This window comes from Molossus molossus, unplaced genomic scaffold, assembly GCF_014108415.1.
Source record: "Molossus molossus isolate mMolMol1 unplaced genomic scaffold, mMolMol1.p scaffold_m16_p_12, whole genome shotgun sequence".
NCBI lineage: Eukaryota > Metazoa > Chordata > Mammalia > Chiroptera > Molossidae > Molossus > Molossus molossus.
In genome coordinates, this window is record NW_023425347.1 from 86,893,161 (window position 1) to 86,907,876 (window position 14,716).

The following is a 14,716-nucleotide window of genomic DNA, read 5'->3' on the forward strand; positions in this document are numbered from 1 at the left end:
GTTGCCGGTTTGATTCCCACTCAGGGAGTGTACGGAGGGCAATTGCTGTTTCTCACATCAATCATCAATCTCTCGCTCTCTCTTCTTCCCCCTCCCTCCCTTCCTCTCTCTAAGCATGTCTTTGGGTGAGAATTTAAAAAAAGAAAAAGAAATTTCAGGCAATACAAGTTCTTTTGATAAATACTTCAAGATAGTAAACACTAAAATTTTAGAGAACTTAAAATACTTGAAAGGAACTCCTATAATTCAATCATATTTTCTCAAAAGTTTAATTTAATAGATAAAGCTGAAATTTATAGTTTCAAATTTTATACCCTCTATTACATTCATGAAGTAAGCACTATGGAACTACTTAGAGAACCACCAAACCAGTAAGGCAGAATTTTCAGGATTGTTTTTTGTTGAAACTCACTTTATTTAAAAAAAAAAAAAAAAAAAACAGTCATGAACAATAAATTACAATCATTTCCCCCTTATTATAAATTCTTCATAAAATATATTTGACAATTTTAAAAGAAAATTTCAAAAGTTGCTTTCATTTTTGAAGTGCTGATGACTTATTTTTTGACCATTTTGTCATGCTGGTGAATTATTTGTAGCTGCTACAATAGTTTGATAAACATTTTACAGTTAAAAACAACAAAGAGGAAAAAAACAGACCAGCAGAAAAAACTATTCAGTGTGCTATTTATCTGACACTTAACACTTACCTCATCATAATGACAAAGTATCCCTTAGCACCAAAAAATCTACAGGAACCCCATCTTTCTAAGTGACAACTAGTGCAAAATAACATTCTAGGAACTAACTGTACAACTCCATATTTTAATTGGCCACAGCTGCCTATAAGCTTATTTGAAATATTTGGTCTTTTTTCAATTAAGACAAATTTCATAAAACACTATAAACCATGGCAAGAGACTCTATGAAGAATAATTGTTTGAGTACCTATTATGGGCAAGGCACTGTGCATAAATACTTGTTCCCATTTTTCCTCTAGCAATATCCAGGAATTTTCAAGTATCGCCAATCATCTTGTATTTCTTACTCCTGGTTGGAAAAGACCTGCGGCTCTATACCATTTCAAAATTGTCATTTTATCAACTGACCTTTAGTGCTAAGCACACAGTAGGTACCTAATAAATACCTTCTGACTGAAAGAACAAATAAATACAAAGAATTTACTATCATTTTGCTTGGTATCATAGACTATTTTAGAATATAAGAACTTGAGAAAATTCCAGAAGAAACTTCCTGATCACCTCACACCCTTACCACCAACGAAAGAATGAATTTCACCTAACAGGTAAAATCTTTCAAAATAAATTATAATCATTCACTTTTAAATGAAGCAGGACCAAAACTATGTACTTAGGAAACGATGGCTCCAAGCACATAGATATTTGAAGAGCAAATGAAGTACTGTCCTACCATCACCTGAATCATCATGAGTCTGTCATGTTATTGACAGACATTATAATGATGCTTTTTACTTCCACTAACTCAGTCCCCTTGGCCTGATTCCTGTTATGCTACTTTGGTGATCCAGAGGTCAATTATCATGAGATGCAGTGTATTGTTTCACCTCTTGTTATCTTAAAAGTGATGTTAAAATATGACTGTTTTGTTTTCATTTTAAAAGGCTTTATTTCAATAAAACCTTTTAGTTCAAGTTTTAAACTTCCGGATCAAGTAACACATAGTTCAGAAATTTTATATACTCTAATGTCTTTGTGCTTGTTTACCTACTATAGTCCCCTGAACACATTTTAAATAAGAAAAACAATTATGACAGCAATATTCCGAAAGTTGTGGAAATTCAAAAGGAACATCTGAATGTTCTATCAATGATTTAAATATTCTAACTTTTAAAAATACTTTTGACCAACGATTCTAGTGCTTTATAAAGATCAACCTAGATACAACAGTCTTAAGTTCTCTCTAACTTTAAAGGCTAATGTTCTGTTTTAGGAAAACCTTCTTTCCTTAGATATTAACCACCTGCATTTACAGAAAAAACAAACTGGAGACAATCATGTAGGGTTAAAATCAAAATGACTTCAAGAGGAATAATGGTCTACTGGTTTTGACATAAACCATACCAAGTGATTGTATAAATTCTGTAACTTTTCTACTTGAAAGATATAGTTGATGCCACAATATTTTATCCATTTGCCAAACTAGATAGGTATCATCTCCGTTAGAAAAAGGTGATCAACATTTAATAAAACTATGTATCACTACCATTACTGTGTCAAATTAGACAAGAGAAAACAGCATTAGTGCCAAAATGAAAGGAATTCTAGTGATGAAACAAGAGACGACCTTTTTAGGGAAGGTAATGTGAGGATAGAGCTCATTCGGTTTCTCCAATTTTATGCTGAGGCTTAGAAAAAGTCTTGAAAGAAAAAATTAATATATCAAGTACTATAGTACATATATAGCAATGTTTTCAGAAACAGAAGAATCCTGGGTTCAGATTGCAAATGCTCAAGTGTGGACATGTCCCAACACAGTGGTTTAATTGGTTAATTGAATACTTGATTACCTAAAGAAGGTATGACTGAATTATCAATATCCTTGCCAACCTCCTACCACATGACTGCACGGCTACTTCTACTCCTGCAGCTATAGGGCACTGGAGAGCTCAAACATACTTCGGCAGCTTTGGATCACTTAATTTCATTTATATTTAATCACATTATTTTAGGCCCTCCAAAATGATGCCTTTTAAAAAACTGTATAATATTACAAAAATAAAAAACTTAGTAAGATTTCATTAGAGGGAGGGACAGGGTAGGAAGATGAAGGAAGGTTCTTTTATTTTTCATCACTGATTTCACCAGCAAATCTCAAAAACCCAAACCTACATTAAATAATTTAAACAGAAGTGGCATTTTCTTCATATGGAATGCAAAATGCACACATTCACATACTTACATATACATAAATATATACATATATGTTTCCTTTACAAAGCTTCAAAGGTTGCATTACCAGCATGCAAACCTCTTCTTCCATGGAAATTCCTAATACTGACATGGAATGTCTAAAATACTTAAAGACATATTTCCAGAAAACTGGACTCTCTTTTCTTGGCTCTTAGAGGATTTTCCTGCCAAACTTCTACCAATGATCATTAAAAAAAAATTTACACCCACATTGGTAATACATTTAAAACATACTAACAAAATGGCCAGCTTGGACTTAAGAAAAATGAGGAAAAAAACACCCCACAATAAATTCTAAACCCTTAGAAGGTGGAGTTCAGCTTTTTATATTCTTTTTCAGCCACATTATGTTGCATCACTGTTAAAACAGAAGCAGCATATCATCCAAGATATTTGCAGATAATATATGTGTCACGTTTCCCAGCTGCTGTCTTTAAATGCAATTTGTACTAATCTGAGTTCTAGTTCAAAAGCATCTGGACGATCCTGAGGGTTTGCAGCCAGCATTTCTTTAATCAATTGTTTCATTCGCCCATTCATAGACTTTTTCTTCACAGGAATGAGAAGTTCCATTTTGGGATTTTCCAGAAGCGCCTCCCCAACAGGCACAATCTCAGTTCCTTGTTTTACATAACTCCCCAAGAGTTCCTTCTTTGTCTCTGTGTCTATGAATGTGATCCTTTCCAGCATTGCCCAGATGATAATCCCCAGAGCAAAGATGTCAGCCTTTGCTGTGTAATGTCCCTCCCACACTTCAGGAGCCATGTAAAAATCTGTTCCACAGGCGGTGGAAAGGAAACACTTGTTTACACTGACAGGTTCTTCTGGGTTCTGCCCAGAGGCTGAACACACTTTACTTAGACCAAAATCAGCCACTTTCAATGTGGGTTCCAAGTCACTGGTATCCAACCTGCTTTGAGAAATCAAGATGTTATCAGGTTTAAGATCTCGGTGGATGATCTGGTTTTTATGCAAGAAAGCCAGGGCACTGCTCAGCTGAAGCATGAAGCTGGTGTTAGTTTTTCGATTGGGTTTCCTGGACAACAGATATTCATTCATGTCTCCTCCGTCACAAAAATCCATCACAAACCACAAGTAATAGGCGCTTCTGGGATCAAAGGCAATTTCTCCTTTTAATGAAGTTTCTACAAGCTATAAGAAGGAAAAAAAACCGATTAGAATCATCTGCACAGTTTATACAATTCAGCTACAGGGGAAAAAAAGTAACTGGTTAAGCCCTGGCCAGTTTGGCTCAGCGGTTAGAGCGTCGGCCTGCGGTCTGGAGAGACCCGGGTTCGGTTCCCGCTAAGGGCACGTACTTCGGTTGCAGTTTGTGCCTGGCCCTGGTTGGTCGTGTGGGTGGCACCACTTGATGTGTCCCTTTCACATCGATGTTTCTCTCTCTCTATCTCTTCCTCTCTCTCCCTCCCACTCTATCTGTACAAAAAATAGGAAAATGTCCTCGGGTGAGGATTAAAAAAAAAAAAAAAAGTAACTGGTTAAGTTAGTCTCCAATTTTATGTGGATATTCTGTAAATATTTTATTTGGTTGGTGTTCTCATATGTACATCTTATTTTAAACTTCAGTACTTCAAACTGTCACGTTGTCCCTAATGAGTACAAACCAAATCTTCAAGTCAAAAGGTAAAAACTTATTTAAAAATAGCTTTATTTTGCTCTGGCTGGTTTGGCTCAGCGGTTAGAGCATCGGCCTGCGATCCAGAGAGACCTGCTAGGGGCACATACCTCGGTTGCAGTTTGTCCCTGGTACTGGTTGGGTCGTGCGTGCAGGAGGCAGCCACTCGATGTGTCCCTTTCACATCGATGTTTCTGTCTCTCTCTCTCTCTCTCTTTCTTCCTCTCTCTCCCACTCTATCTGAACAAAAAATGGAAAAATGTCCTCAGGTGAGGATAAAAAATAAATTAAAAAAATAAAAGAAAAAGAAAAATAGCTTTATTTTGAAAAGTGTCCAACTGGCTGTACATTTTCTGCATGTGTCAATAGAGTTGAACTCAACCCACTTAGCTAATTGCTTCATGAAAAGATTGACGTTTCAGGAGTTAGACTCTGGGAGATTGCCAGCTGGGACATAAACATCAATTAGGAAATTCTATTAAATAAAACTGCTTGAAATATTCTCCTTACTCATTGCACGTACACTATCAACATCATCTGAGAAACTGAGAAAAATGATCAAGGAACAACTAGTTATTACAGAAATAAAGTGCTCCTGTAGTCACCGATGAAAAAAGACTGACATCATTATTTTATACACTTCTACAGGCAGAATGCAAATATGTTGGCTACCTCTATCATTGTGTGGCTTCTAAAATTCAATTTATAAAAATCATATTTGTTGCCCTGGCCAGTTTTGCTCAGTGGTTGGAGCATCGGCCTGCGGACCAGACAGTCCCGGGTTCGGTTCCTGCTAGGGGGCACGTACCGAAAAAAAAGGAAAAAAAAAATCATATTTGCATTTTGATATAATATTCAAATCTAAGCTTGTATAGTTTTTTGATACAAGCTGAAAATCTAGAATGTTTTATTTGCTATTATCTAATTATAACTCTCCTATTATCTGAAATTCAAGAATATTAATTACTTCACTGAACATGAACTACCATTCTAAAATACAGGGATATAGTGCTTTGAAAGCATTTGTCCTATGGTGTCCTCTTCAGACCCATGGGTTTAACAGAAACTCAGTAGGGAACCCGAAGAGTTGTTGAAGAGTAAGTGAACTAATTTTACATTAAAATCTACTGCTACTTCCTCTTGTCATTTTGGCGGGCAGAAGCCAAGAACACCTCTCCATGCTATCTCCCCCCATGGCAAACAGCAGTAATTGCAATGGTCTGCAGATGTCTTTTTTGCATGTATTTTCCTTGTTGCAAGTGTTTGCCAATGAAGACAGAAAATGAAAGAATAGAAAGGTACAGACCACAGTTATTTACCAGGTGCACTGTCACTAAATATGCTGAGATTAAAGACCAGTACCATCATTCTTACTTCATGTACTCTCTTTTTTCTGCCTTTACTCTCAAAAGCAAACTTCCTAAATAGTTTAAGCAATGCAGAGTCCCAACACTCAAAGAACGGTTTAGAGTAAGGCCAGATAGTAAATACATATTTTAGGCTTGACACCACATAAGGCCTCTCTGTTTCTTATTCTTTTTCCTTTTATTTTTTTAAGCTCCTAAAAAATGTAAAAACTACTTTAGCATCTAGGCCATACAAAAACTGTACAAGGGCTGTACATACTTTGAGGTCCTCTGGTTGAGAGCTATAGCAATATAGAGCCCAATTTGCTTATTTTCATGTGTAGAGGATGTTAATTATTAGTTCTCTTACCTAAAGTCCTTCAATAGCTTCCCTGTTCTCTTAGGATATACTGTAGTCTAAGCTCTTTAACAGAGGCTAAGGGATCCTATGTGCTCTGAACCCTGATGAGCTTTCTAGCCTCATCTAAAACAACTCATCCTATCTTCTTTCAATTTTTAGAACGTGTCATGTTTTTTGCTTCAATACATTTGTGTGTACAGTTTTTTCTGACTGGGAAGTTTTCTTATTCACCTGGCTAATTCCTCTTCACCCTATAAGTTTTAGTTAAAACAGTTAGCAATCCCCGAACCCCAAGATGTCAGGTTCTCTATGCTCCTATACCATCCTGTACTTCTCACTCACAATACTTTTCACAAGTATGCAGAGTGGCCACTAAGTTCCTATGCATGAGATTGTGTCCTCTGTTAATTACTTGTTTTACGTTTTCTTCTAGGTGAGGTGTTTAGCTATCAAGAACTGATTTAATGATTCCAACTAACAACAAAGAAGCTATCTGGAAAATCATGGAGAAAAATAAAAAATTTGTATAGTGAATTAAGAAGACTATGCATAGGGACTCTGTAGTCACACTCTTAGACTTGTTTAATATTCCTTACCAGATATAAATTTTGGTTGTCTTTACTAGATGTAACTTTAGAGAAGCTAAATGTGTTGATGAATATTTGATTAACCAAACAAATCTACAGAAAAGACAATTTTAAGCCCAGTTGGTGTGGCTCAGTGGGTTGAGCATTGTTCCATGGACAAAGAAGTCCAGGTTTGATTCTCAGTCAGGGCACATGCCTGGGTTGAGGGCTCAATCCCTAGCAGAGGGCATGCAAGAGGCAGCCGATCGCTGTTTCTCTCTCACATAAATGTTTCTAACTCACCCTTCCTCTTTCTCTCTAAAAAAAAAAAAAAAATCAATGTATTTTTTTAAAAAAAGAAAGAAAAACCATTTTAATAGAGCTACCTAGCACTGAGTACTTCTTATGTGCCAAATACTGTATCTGCATCACCTCTAATTGTGACAAATCCCATGGAAGACAGAAATTATTATTCGGAAGACAGAAATTATTATTCCTACTTTTCATAAAGATACAGATGCTGGGAAAAGTTAGGTTATTTTTATCCAAGGTCATACACCTAGCAAAAAGTGCCACAAGCCAAACATAGGTCTATCAAGCTTTAAAAGAGAAAGAGATTACTAAACAAAAAGGTGCTTTAGATTTTTAAAAAATCACTGAATCAAAAAAATCACTGAAAAGTAAACAATAAATCAAATAGAGGCAAAACAGTTGTGTTTTAAATTCAGTCTTAGAGAGAGAGCTTCAGGGCATAGCATGTTAAACTGCAATTACAGTCTCAAGATTGATATTTGTTTACCATACAATGAAACTTGCAAGTTTTCAATTACACCGAATCAAGCTTTGTATCTTAAAGCTTTGAAAGACTAGCTAATGCCTAGTTACTATAAAGCTTCCTTGATCTGGATTCAAGAATACCATCAGCACTAAGTCATGTTTAAATGTCTTCGGAAAAAGATTATGCACCTTGGTCTCCAAAATTCAATGCAAAGTTCAGTAAGGTCCTACACACTTTTTTTTTTTATCCTCACCCGAGGTCATTTTTGCATTTATCTTCAGCTAGAGCAGGAGGAATAGAGGGGAGAAGACAGAGAGAGAAACATTGATGTGAGAGAGGCACATCGACTGGTCACCACCCACACAACCCCAACCAGGGCCGGAGACAAACTGCAACCGAGGTACATGCCCTTAACAGGAACCGAACCTGGGACTCTCTGGTCTGCGGGTTGATGCTCTAACCGCTGAGCAAAACTGGCCAGGGCAGGTTCTATACACTTTAAAGAGCAAATGTGGTGGTAAGAATGTTTCTGATATTTTCTATGAGTACAACTTACAAAATAAGCAATTTTAGAAAAGTAAACAATAAATCAAATAGAGGCAAAATAGTTGTGTTTTAAATTCAGTCTTAGAGAGAGAGCTTCAGGGCATAGCATGTTAAACTGCAATTACAGTCTCAAGATTGATATTTGTTTACCATACAATGAAACTTGCAAGTTTCCAATTACACATACTGTATTTGTTTTCTTTGTTTCTAGTCTGTAAGTCTTTGTTGCTTTAAAAACAGACTTTTGGCCCACTGGTGTGGCTCAGCGGCTTGAGTGTCATCCCATGGACTGAAAGGTCCTGGTTTGATTCCCAGTCATGGCACATGCCTGGGTTTTGGGCTTGATCCCCAGTAGGGAATGCAGGAGGCATTCTATCGATGTTTCTCACATTGATGTTTCTATCTCTCTCTCTCTTCCTATCTCTCTCAAAATCAATAAAAACATATTTAAAAAATAAATAAAAACACATTTTTGTACACTGATGGTAAATTCTGAATTTAGATACACTCATAAAAAATTATTTGCTTCTCCAAGAATGACTGAACTTAAATTTTGCTCTGGCCCTGGCCGGTTTGGCTCAGCGGTTAGAATGTTGGCCCGTGGACCAAAGAGTCCCAGGTTCAAGGCTGGCCAAGGGCATGTACCTCTGTTGCGGTTCATCCCTGGCCCCAGTTGGGGTTGTGTGGGAGGCGACCAACTGATGTTTGTCTCTCTCACATCAATGTTTCTCTCTCTCTCTCTCTCTCTCTCTCTTCCTCCCTTCTACTCTATCTGAAGATAAAAATGGAAAAATATCCTTGGGTAAGGATTCAAAAAAATAAAATAATACACTTAAAAAAAAAAAAGAAGAAGTTTTGCTCTGGCCTTTAACTAGTTGTGTCTTAAGAATCTTCTCTTTTTAGTGAATATAAAGCTAATAGAGATTTTGATCTATGGCAGAAGCCAATCTAAAAAAACCTAACCTTTTCTGTTTTTCTATGTTAATGCTTTCCCCAGGTCTACAAAAGAGTAATGTGGAGGCAAAATAGTAATTTGGAGGTTAAGAAGGCACAGGTTTTTTGCTGTCAGATAGTCTACCTTTAGGTCCCAATTCTGCTACTTACTTACTAGCTATGTGACTTTGGATAAATTCATTATGTATTCTAAGCCTCGGTTTCTTCATTTGTAATATAGACAATAATTGTACTTTCCTCATAGTATTGTTCTGAGCAAATAAATGCCTTTAAAGCACTAGCACACAGCATGGAACTAAGTAGGAACCCAAATGTTAGCTTTAGCACTGTTAATAACATTCAGGTGCTAAGCCACCTACTTCATGAAAATTAAGTATAACTGAATGGTTAGAAACCATATAACCCTCTAAAACAGCAGAAGCGTATGTTCAAATAAGTGACCAATTACCTATGGGTGTTGCTAATGATTGTGGAGTTTTTCCTTGTCTTTTCGCTTCAGTTTAAAAAAAAAAAAATGATTTTAAGTAAGTGAACTTATTAGACTCTAGTCTTGATCACTTCTCTAGCTCCTGTGTTGCCCCATTCCTATGCAGATTGGCAAGTATCATGGCATAACAGGTGGCTTATGTTATTTTTAGGTATTTGCATCACAGGTTTAAATAAAACCTTGTTTTAAAGCAAACATTTACTCAATTCTTGGCAGACCCCTATCTACTCCTAACTATATAAACACCTGCATTTAAAAGTAGTGCATCTGCCCTGGCCAGTTTGGTTCAGCAGTTAGAGCATCAGCCTACAGACCGAAGGGTCGAAGGTTTGATTCTGGTCAAGGGCACGTAAGTGGGCTGCAGGTTCAATCCCCAGCCCCAGTTGAGCTCATGCGAGAGGCAGCCAATCCATGTGTCTCTCTCTTTTGTTCTCTTCCTCCCTCTCTCCCTCCCTCCCTTCCACTCTATCTAAAAATCAATGGAGCCCTGACCAGTTTGGCTGAGCAGTTAGAGCATCAGCCCGAAGACCCAAGGGTCAAAGGTTCGATTCCAGTCAAGGGCACATACCTTGGTTGCAGTTGGGTCCCCGGCCCTGGTTGGGGTCATGCAGGAGGCAACCAATTAATGTTTCTCTCTCTCCCTCCCTCCTTTTCCTTCCCTCCCTCTCATTCTATCTGAAGATAAATGGAAAAATATCCTGGGGTGCCCTGGCCGGTTTGGCTCAGCAGTTAGAGTGTCAGCCCGCGGACCAGAAAAACCCGCTAAAGGCATGTATCTCGGTTGCCCTTCAACTCTGGCCCTGGTTGGGGTGTGTGGGTGGCAGCCAGTCAATGTGTCTCTCCCACATCGATGTTTCTCTCTCTTTCTTCACCCCTCTCCCTGTCCCGTTCTATGTGAAGATAAATGCAGAAAAGTTCCTTGGGTAAGGATAAAAAAATAAAGTAAAAGAAAAATATCCTAGGGTGAGGATTAAAAAAAAAAATCAATGGAAAAACATCCTCGGCTGAGGATAAAATAAACAAATAAATAATAATAAAAAATAAAAGTAGTTTATCTGACTCTTTCATCTTGCTCACCAATGCTACATTTAAATAATTTCTATTTTCCATTCAACCACACATACCTGTAAATAAAGGGAAGAATTAGAGCCGTGGGACATCTTTTGCACCATCCCATCTTTTTGTAGGATGCATTCCTCCAAGTGAATCACATTTGGATGTTGGCTCTTGATACTGCTTAGTGCCCAGAACTCACGCAGGGCTAGTTCAACATTCTCAGGAGCATGGCATCGAATTTTCTTCACTGCCACCCGTGCAGAAGTCTTTCTGATGACTGCTTCATACACAACACCGTAACTACCTCGGCCTACCTCCCGTATTAGATCGTACTTTGGCTGGCTACTCACCATCTTCAAGGTCAAGGTTTCTGGAAAAATCAACAAAGTGCTCTAATGAAATTAAGCATGCCTACTGGCTTGTATTTCTTCTTATGTATGATTTAGTTATCATTTCTCTCACCGTTTGTAATGCTTGAAAAATATTTGATATACCTTGGGTAAATCTAACTATTTTAATAATAGTAAAGCAGCTAACATTTATGTAGTACTTACCATGTATCAGGAACTATTCTAGGCACTTTTTCAGATTGGGTGGGGCAAAAGTAGCTTTACAGTTGAGAGTATGAGAAACATAGTTTATTCTTATATTATTAATTATTGTATTATTTTCCATACAAACAACTGTACACCTACTTTTGCCCCACTGTGTATTCTGGATATCAGCCCCATGAAAGATACATGTATTAATTAATCCTCATAATAATGTTATGAAGTAGATACTATTATGGTCATTTTATAGATGAGGAAACTAAAACATAGAGGGTTTAAGCAACATGCCCAAGCTAGTAACTGGTGGACCTGAGATCTGAAACCAGGCCACCTGTCTATGACATCCATAATTTTAACCACCGCACTGTATTGCCTCTAACACAAACTGCTTCAATAGTCACTGTTAAAAATAAACCAAAAAATTCAGTATTCTTACTTACTGATGAAGAAAAACCAAATTCCAGCTTCTCTTTAAAGCTGACACACACAAAAGTCCATAAAACAGCAAAAACAAAAACAAAAATTAAAAACCCATTAGAATACAAACACCTGCCCTGTTCAGTTTGGCTTAGCAGTTAGAGCATTGAAGGGTCATGAGTTCAATACCCAGTCAAAGGCAGGTACCTTGGTTGCAGATACAATCCCGGCCCGCAGGTCTGGGCCCTGTGGGAAACAACCGATTGATGTGTCTCTCTCACATTGATGTTCCTCTCTCTCCACCCCCCTTCCACTCTATATATATAAAAAAAATCAATGAAAAAAGTATCCTCCGATGAGGATTAACAAAAAACCAAACACCTGACTTATGCTTAGGGACTGAAAGTGAACCAGATCACATACAGAACTGAAAATATGTACTTGTTTTTATTGTTTGAAAGAAAATAGTCAAAATGTATATGTTCCTATTTTAATTTTATGTTACTTCCTTATTTCTTGCAAATTAAATGAAAATAAAGTTTGTGGAGAAAAACGTTCCTTTAAAAATAAGGAAGCTACTTAGAATATGATTTACCTTTCTGCTGTTTAACAGTTATTTAGATCTAGGTCACTTTTGCCAACAAAAACTGTCCTATATATCAAGGGGCTCTTTTTGTTTGGGGGAACAAAAAGCAACTGACCCTTCAGGCTGAAAAATTAGGAGCAGCTACTTTAAGCCCATAGTATGGACTTAACAAAGAAAACGAAAGCTTCTGAGATTGCTTCTTAGCCCCACGTCCTGATTGGACATCCACCCTTCCAGTTCCTAGTGTATTTCCTAGCGTCTCTTTCCTGGCCCAGACCCTGGCCCGACCACACAGCCGACTTCCTTCCCTGCCCCTGTGGATCGCGGAGTCCTGTCCATCTCGGAGTGGCCGTGTCTTTGAAACTGTCCCACATACCCAGACGACCGCGCGCCTGAGGGGAGAGGGCGGGTGTTTATGAAACCCTTGCGACCCGGATCAGAACTCGGCAGGGCGATGCATCGGTGCTAACCCCGGTGCCTGGGCTGGGCATCCCGGGCCCTCACGCCCGCGGGCTGATTCTGCGCTCGGCCGGGGCCCGCCGGCCATACACCTGCTGGTGCCTGGGCAGGGCCAGTCCCGGGCAGAGGTGCAGCCAGACGCGGCGGCTCCGGGCCCAGCTCATTGGCCAAGTATCAGGCCCACCCCCTCCTCAGCTGCGTCCGGGCGAGACCCGGAGGGAATCCTCCCGGGGCCCTTCACCCGCAGGGGCTAATCCTGCAGCGGCCCCAACCCCTCGGGGTTGGCGGCTGACGCCAAGGGCCTGGGGAAGAGGCCACAGGCGTCAGCGGCGGCCGGCGGCCTGAGGTGTGCGGGCCGGAGGCCTTCCCCAGGATGACTCCGCTGACAGGTCCGTGACAGGCACCCTGGAGAGGGAGGCACATGCAGGGCCCTCGGCTCTGCAGCAGGGCCTCTCTGCCAGGCTGAAGGTCCGAATTTACCTCAGGGTAGCCGCCGCCGCTTCTCCCTCTCACGGGCTCTGCAGGCCGCCATTATCAGGCAGCTCGCGCCTCCGCCGTCGCGGCCTCCAGTCAGAGGCCGGCGCGCGCCCCCGTGGTGCGCGGACACCTCCTTGCGCCTCGGGCCCCGCCCCCCTCCGGCTTTCCGTAGCGCGAGCCGGGACGCCCAGCGCTGTCGCTATTGGGCGCGCGCCCGGCGCTCCCCAGGCCGCCTCCCGCTCCCCGGCTTCCAGGAGTCGGGAGTCGCAGAAGGTGTGCGCGCTTCGGCACGCACCACTCCGGTCCCTCCGTGCGGGGGAGGCCAGCCCCGGGAGCGGGGAGGCCACTCCACGCTCGGGACTCGGTCGTGCTCCAGCCGCAGCGGGCGCGCACGGCCCGGGCCCCGGGACTGGTCATCAGCAGCAGGTCCCCAGCAGTAGGTCCGGGCCCGGGGTGCGCGTGCTTGGCGCGGCCGCCCCTTCCCCCTCCGCCCCCCTGCCGACCTACCCAGCTGCGGGCAGTTGTGAGAGAGTCTCTGGGGTGGGACGCCTGGTGCATCTTCCTCGACGCCGGCCTGGGGTGCGTGCGGGGCGCGGAGCGCTTTGGCGGGCCCGCGGGGAGGCGCGGCCCCAGCTGGGAGGCCTGGCGTCCGCCCCGCGGGGAGGGAGGCTGCACCTTTTGTCAGAGGCACTGAGCCATGCTTGCGAGCGGTGCGGTTGCCGAGGCGGCAGCGGCGCGGGGCTGGGTGCAATCATCTGGGAAGACGCCGTCCCCTGCCCCGCCGGCGCGGTGGTATCTCCCTTAAAGAAGCCAGCGCCTCATTGTTCCTGGGCCGCGGCCGCCGAGGGTCGAGGGCGCCTGCCCGGCGCGGGGAGGAAGGGACCGTGGCGCCCGCACCTGACTGCTGCCGCCCGCGCAAGTCCTGCTCGGCGGCCGCACCCGCGGGCTCGTGGAGGGTCGGGATCCCGCCCACGCGCGGCGAGAGGCGGCGGTCCGAGCCGGTGGGGCCGGGATCGACAACGAAACAGCCTCTCGGGCCCGACGGTCAGCCCAGTCATTGGGCCACCCGACAGCCGTCAGTCAGGTCTCAGCGCGCAGTCGCCTGAGCCAGCCCGGGACCGTCAGTTACTCAGAGACCAGAACCAGCTGGTCATTCGGTTAGTTACACAGATCAGGAAGCATCCGCCAGAAACGTCCATTCCTTCTTCATTTACTATGCACCTACAGTTAGTTCTCCCATTGCACGGTGCGCAAAGAATCCGTCAATTCCTTCAAGGATCAACCAGTTACCCATTTTATTTTCTGTTCTCCATTTATTGACCTTCTCTCTAGAGTCTGGAGCTGAGTTAGGTCTTTAAATGATCTCCCCTAATCCTAACCAAATCTCACAGGCTTTATTATTTACCCTATTTTTACAAAAGTGAGGAAACAGACCTCTGACTTATTTGACCTGAAGGTGTCTGTTTTTTGGGAGAGTGCCTGCTTTGATACTACCTTGGTGTAAAACCTACACCCCACCCCACCCAATTGATGTGTCTCTCTTGC

The 14,716-nt window shown here is 41.8% G+C and overlaps 1 protein-coding gene across 1 annotated transcript; it reads right to left on the reverse strand.

Moving 5' to 3' along the window:
• Nucleotides 1-388: 388 nt before the first annotated feature.
• PDIK1L (PDLIM1 interacting kinase 1 like) lies at nt 389-13,301 on the reverse strand. The gene is made up of 3 exons (XM_036257220.1): nt 13,175-13,301; nt 10,750-11,051; nt 389-4,103 (listed from the first exon to the last, which is right to left on the reverse strand). The coding sequence occupies exons 2-3, from the start codon at nt 11,032-11,034 to the stop codon at nt 3,363-3,365; spliced, it is 1,026 nt and encodes a 341-aa protein (XP_036113113.1). The 5' UTR covers nt 11,035-11,051; nt 13,175-13,301; the 3' UTR covers nt 389-3,362.
• Nucleotides 13,302-14,716: the final 1,415 nt, after the last annotated feature.

Excerpts from the sequence above, each read along its gene's own strand:
- PDIK1L (XM_036257220.1), bottom strand. The coding sequence starts at position 11,034 with ATGGTGAGTAGCCAGCCAAAGTACGATCTAATACGGGAGGTAGGCCGA. Across the intron at positions 4,104-10,749 it reads ATTCTTCCCTTTATTTACAG|CTTGTAGAAACTTCATTAAA; the intron begins GTATGTGTGGTT and ends TCCTTCTTATAG.